At 31.3% G+C, this 6,097-nt stretch overlaps 1 protein-coding gene across 1 annotated transcript; it reads right to left on the bottom strand.

Annotated features, from left to right (window-relative positions):
• Positions 1–612: 612 nt before the first annotated feature.
• On the bottom strand, positions 613–5,840 carry Smp_018720 (hypothetical protein; the record flags this gene model as incomplete). The annotated part of the gene is made up of 5 exons (XM_018798901.1): positions 613–681; positions 1,256–1,377; positions 2,415–2,537; positions 3,415–3,562; positions 5,730–5,840. 5 exons carry the CDS (start codon positions 5,838–5,840, stop codon positions 613–615), a joined length of 573 nt encoding a protein of 190 aa, XP_018650744.1.
• Positions 5,841–6,097: the final 257 nt, after the last annotated feature.

Genomic DNA, 6,097 nt, shown 5'->3' with positions numbered 1-6,097 from the left:
AGTTGCAACAACTATCTGTAGTTGTCATATTCATTTCCTCCTTTTTAGTCTTCTGGGTTTATTTTCATATCACTGATGTGAAAGTGTGGTATGGTGAATCAATAAACAAACATTTGTCTTGGTTTATGATATGTTTAATTTCCAAGTCCACCTGATGTCAATGTAGTACCTTTGTGAGCTAAGTCAGTACTACTGGTTGTCTGAAGTTAGTTCTAATCAACAGTGAAATGGTTTATACTGGAGTAAACATCAGAATATATTGTTGTTAAATATGCTTTCTTGACAATAAAATATGGTTGTAAGGTAAATGACTTTCTAAAAACGTGTCTCTGAAATGATACTAAAGATATTCTGAGGTATGAAACAAGTATTTGTAATCAAATTCCATTCAAAGGGATCTATGAAAATATGCTGTCATCTAGTTACTTATTATTATATGAACTATGAGCCTTCCAAATTCGATTTGCTATTGAAAAGTGGAGTTACATATATATTTTGTAGACAAATCCCCTCTGATGTACATGAATGTTGTAGATAATCTTCGTTATTATTATTGAGCCATAAACACCAACCTTATAATAAAAAAGGAAATGAGTTCCATTTGTTGTAAGCTTAAGAAAATTCTAATGATTTTAAAGGACTTGGAATTTCTGTCCCAACTGGTGGAACAACTAAAGAATGCTAGAGTATGAACTATCTATAAAAAATTTAAATTGTACAGGTTTTCATAGTTTTTTGTGTATAAACCGATGCTGTCAGTAAAGTTGCCTTATTAGTATTAGGTAGCTGGAAGTGGCTGGGTCCAAACTTGTAGCCTAATGGCTAGAAGGTGAACATCTTAACTACTGAGTCACCTCTATACAAGTACACCAGCAAAAGTTCTTTAATACAATACAAGTATAAACAATAGTTTGACAAACTTGATAGGCTAATAAATTTACTAAAGATGCTTTGAGTGTATCATATTCCAATATTTAGAAAAGCAAATAGTGAAACGTTCAATATTTTTCTAAAACGAATGAAATCTTAATTTGTTTAGGTAATAATGTAAATAGTTGACAACTACTGTATGGAAATTGGAGTTAGAATTTTTAGTAGATAATATACACACCAGGCAGAAAGCGATGAAAAAACTATTAGCGCTTCGAGAATGGATCGATGAGAGAGGAGAGTTTCTGAAACTTGTAAGCAGTTTGAACTTAATTGTCGATGTAGTGTATTAAAGTGAGAATTAAAACAATGAAATGGAACTCACTTTTTTACTGTTATGAATCGAAGCTTCAATAGCACTAAGTACAACTGTAATGGTATACAATGAATTCGCATCCAAATGAGAATCCAATAATATATCACGAAAGCAGTTGATAACATCAAAGTCTGAATGGAAATGTATAAACATAAAGCGCTTGCGGTTATTTTAGAAAATATATGGTAACTTTGAATACATAAAATAACTAAATACTCCAATGTCATACTGGTCTAACGTCCAATGAATATTAATATTCCATTTCAAAGTCCTCTGTACTTTACCAGAATATATAGATTGATAACTGACATTCATTTTAAGACAACCATTTTGAGAATTCGAAACAAATCAAAATGGATTTAATTTCATAAAACAAACCACAGAAAATGGTCGTGAATCATTTTAAATAACGGACAGATAAATGTCAGATATGCATTTACCATGGAAGAAGTGATATGGAGTAGTGGAGAAAACTATCAACGACAGATACACATTGAACTATTTGAAGCAATTCACTTGAGATCTCGTTAAGATATGATATTTAGCAAGTAGAAATCGTTTCAAGAGAGTGACAAGTAAAGATAATACACATAACCAATAGGTTAGAATTTAACTAGTGTCTCCAAATAGTTCGAGATAATCTGTACTTAAATAGTCGTTCTCTCCACCATAACCGCTAACTTGGATGGATCGGTCGTTGTTGACTATCTTAACAACTTGATCGGGCTATATTGGCTGAAATAATTTTTCCTTTAGTTTCTACAGCAATAATGTCTTTTCACAATGAAAGGGAAAGGTTAGTAAAGGTCGGCCCTGAAAATGTGAAGTTTCATTTGACCCCACAGACTTTCTTCATAGTGTGTAACAAACACATCCAGAACTTCTCGCTAAGGCCGTCTACAAGCAGTTACTTCATGGCTTCTGCACTCACGCCCCCAGCTCTCTACGAACATTACCAATACAGTCCCCTTTTCAAGTTCTTTAGGAGAAATTATCCACAGTTTAGGCAACTGGAAAGTAACTACGGCCCTCACTTCTTGACCAACGCTCAAAATCACCTACTATTGTCGCTTGCTTGAAACAGAGCTCTGTGTTGTGGATGAAATAGTTTTCTTAGAAGTACGACATTTAAAAAAACAGGAAGTTGAACAACACAAAAAAGACTAACTTGTAGTTAATAATTTTGATTTCAATATACTGTGTGTGCATAAATTTCGTAAGATTACTAAAGCTGTTTCACGATTATCAGGTTTACAATGATTTATACTATTGATCAAAATTGTGAGTAAATCTGGAAAAAAAACGTAAATGTTTTAAACAAAAAATAAGTGCGAGGCATTACTGTTATCATTCATATAAAACTTACCTGTTTAATTACAATTATTATGCCCAATTGTACTCCATAACGTTGAATTTACCAATCAAATCAATCATTTTACAGTCATGATGGAAGTGACTTACACTAAGTCAGGAAACGTCAGAAATTCAAATTTCTACTCATGGAGACGTCACAAATATATCATCTTATTACCAACTTTATATCCAATTCTCCATTTGTTTAAAATTATCAAGTCAAACTTTGCTTGGTATTAGTACCTACAATCATATCACGTTCGACAGACAAATTAATTACTGATACCTGTTTGACTAATGAAATCTTATCATAGTTTATGCATTCCGATAATCAGATCTCTCATATTTTGGATTTTAATCATAACTACGTCAAGAGGCAATATGAACACATAAGCTTCTGGATGATCAGTAAAACATTAAATAACAAAATGATTCAATATTTACAAGTTAGTCTTAATTTCATTATCATAACAACAAAGAGCAGGAATTGTAAGCTGCTAATTATTGTCCAACAATAACTGCAAAAACCTATCTAATTGTAATGAATAAGTATTGGTTCAAATGAGTTATGGTTATTGATCGGGTCTGAAATGTCATATGTAAAAATGATGAGTACATTGTTATCTTACGAATGTATACAACAAAGAACACTAATTGTACTGTTTGACGAACATGAAACATGTTACGTACCACAGATTAGAGGAAAATGATACTGGATCATCGGAAACATCAGATTTACAGTAAAAAGACTGTTAAACATTTCACTTTTGAAATGCAATGTTATGTATAGGAAAGATACTGATAAATACGCTTACTTGGTTGATTAAATAGTATATGTTGTCCATCTTTTGTGAATGATATATTCAGAATCAATTGTAGCCAAAGGGTGAGTATAAAATGTCCACGACGACTTTTGATCAGTGTACGTGGGTTCAGTTCTGATATGTGATTAAGGATTTTAGACTAAAAATAAAGAATAAATGTACCCTGAATAGTGAAATCAAAATAGTGACATATTAATTAGTTGATAGTCCAAAGAGATCATGGTTCAATGTGGGTTCAAGGTACTTTTTATGATCGTAGGTCCAAAACCGAAATGAAACACCTGCCCAACTACTTTCCAGTTGAGATCATTTCAAAATAGTGATAATTGCAAAATATCGACTCAATTATGGGCGATAATGTTTTATCTTCAATCAATATCTTTTAATTATACTAAGAAGGAATCAAGTTCAAACATTTATAAATGTCTAATATGGATTTCTGTCTGCTGTCAACAAAATGTTGGTTTCACTATAGTACGGTCCAATTAATATATCTTAGCTTACTTGACTTACCTTTCATCATAGCGTACTAAAATGAAGCCTTTTGATGTGATATGTTTGTAGTTTCTAAAAATAAACTTTACAGAATTTTCCGTCATTTGGTATGTTGTTTACAATAAATCTATGGAAGAGTCTTACGTACCTATGTGTCAGCTAACTATTGTTTTATTTAAACTCTAAACGTTTTTGAACTTATTTAAATAGGACTATTTTTTTCACGAAGCTGCATTTGCAATTATTCCATTACATTTAAGCCACAAATAAAAAAGATAATAGCTAAAATAACTAGCAAGGTTAAATCATAATACATGTGACAGTTTCGTTTTCTTTTGGTGTAAAAAGTTAAATTTCGTAAACAAATCAGTGATTTTATTTTTTACTTATTACACGCTAATTTTTATAGTGTGTTGTACGAAAACAACAAATAATGGCAAAGTTCTGAAGTATGTTGATGAAACATTTATGACTAAATATCAGGATACATAAAAATCTAACAAAATTGTCAGAACATTGTACTACATTGAAACCATAACTTACAAGTCTTACAGCAACTACAATACTTTTAGACTATTGGATCGAAATGCGATTTCATTTTAAATTCAATATATTGGTATTGTCATCTGGTGTCAGCGGGGTGGATAACTATGTAGTGAACGAGAACTCAAGTAGGAAAAACCAGTTTATTCCTTAATGCAAAGTTACAGTGTCTTCCTGAAATATTGAAACCATACATTGAATGCACGATTTGCATATCTTCTTTCAGTTAACTTGTACGTGCTTCATGATTCTTTCAGTTCTGTTGTTAGTACAATCGCTCTCTGTTTCTCTTCCTATTCTCTTTAATTCAATCTGCTGGCAGGCATTCCACTTCCGATTGCTGCTACTTACTACCTAAGTTTGTCGGAATAAGCAGCATGCACCGCAACTAAGACATCACTAAACATCATCAGTTTTTAATTTATCAAAGAGTTTAATCGCATGAATGAGATACACACGAATCCGAAGTTTATAAAACAGAGAATCGTCTAAAAAGAGGTTTTATATTGAGTAATATACATAAATTAGGTACAAACCTCAACTTGTGAGGTATCTGTGGCACTTAGCACGTCTGTAAGTATGATGGAAAACAGGCTTCTTGCAATAATAGTATAAAAATTAATATGACACACGATAGCGCAAGTGACAACTGATAGCTGTGTCTAATCTTGATAACAGTTTTTCAACAAGCAAGAACGGAAACAAGAGCAAACAAATATGGAAACCATTGTATTTAAACAAAGATCAAAAGACTACATAGAATCGGGAACAACTGCTAGACGTATTGAGAGCAAGTAATTATAATTGCAAACACAATAAATGTTATAAACAAATGTATATATTTTAGAATATCACACAAAGAACTGGCGTTACAATATACGCGTGGAAATTGATAGGAATACAACTGTTTACTGAATATTGAAAAGTAGTACAAAACAATAAACAAAAAGAGTCGACGGGAAAGGAGTAAGGACAGAGAACGTAAACAAACAATCAGTAAAACAAAAAATGTAATAAATTAAGCAAACATATTCAAAGGATAGTAACTTTCAAGCTCTAGATAAATAGCGTCCTACAGAAATCTATTTTTAACTTACAAAATATTATAATTTAAAGTAGATCGACTTGTATTTTAAGATGTTTTAAAGCTATGCTCTACATACTATAAAGCAAGTTACTTGCATATTATAATATCCTTGTGTACTATGAATCATTAGCAAAAAATGTAAACATGAAAAATTCAGTATGATATATAAGTAAAAACTTACTTTTAATAAAAAGGATCTTGTCTCCGGTGCCCATACCATATTAGCTAATAATTGAAAGATTAACTTATATATATCTTCTTGATGTGTATTTATACTTTGTTTATTACCCATAATATTGGTGCAAGAATTAAATTGATGTATTTTGCTAGTGATTCCTAATGTGTTCGTATTACATTTTACATTTGATTCGGTTAATATGAATTGATTGTAAGTTGGAATTAAATTACATAATGATTGGATGAAAGAACTATTTATTGTCACGGAATTCGATGCATTGAACAGTATAATGGGAGCTGTTATTTTGTGCACATCTGTTATAAGAAGTAAAAAAAAGGTTAAAAGAAAACACCAATAAGTATATCATAAAA

Source organism: Schistosoma mansoni, chromosome 3 (genome assembly GCF_000237925.1).
Source record: "Schistosoma mansoni strain Puerto Rico chromosome 3, complete genome".
Classification (NCBI taxonomy): Eukaryota; Metazoa; Platyhelminthes; class Trematoda; order Strigeidida; family Schistosomatidae; genus Schistosoma; species Schistosoma mansoni.
Note: the sequence above shows the minus strand (reverse complement) of the source record. Positions and strands in the feature narration are given on the sequence as shown.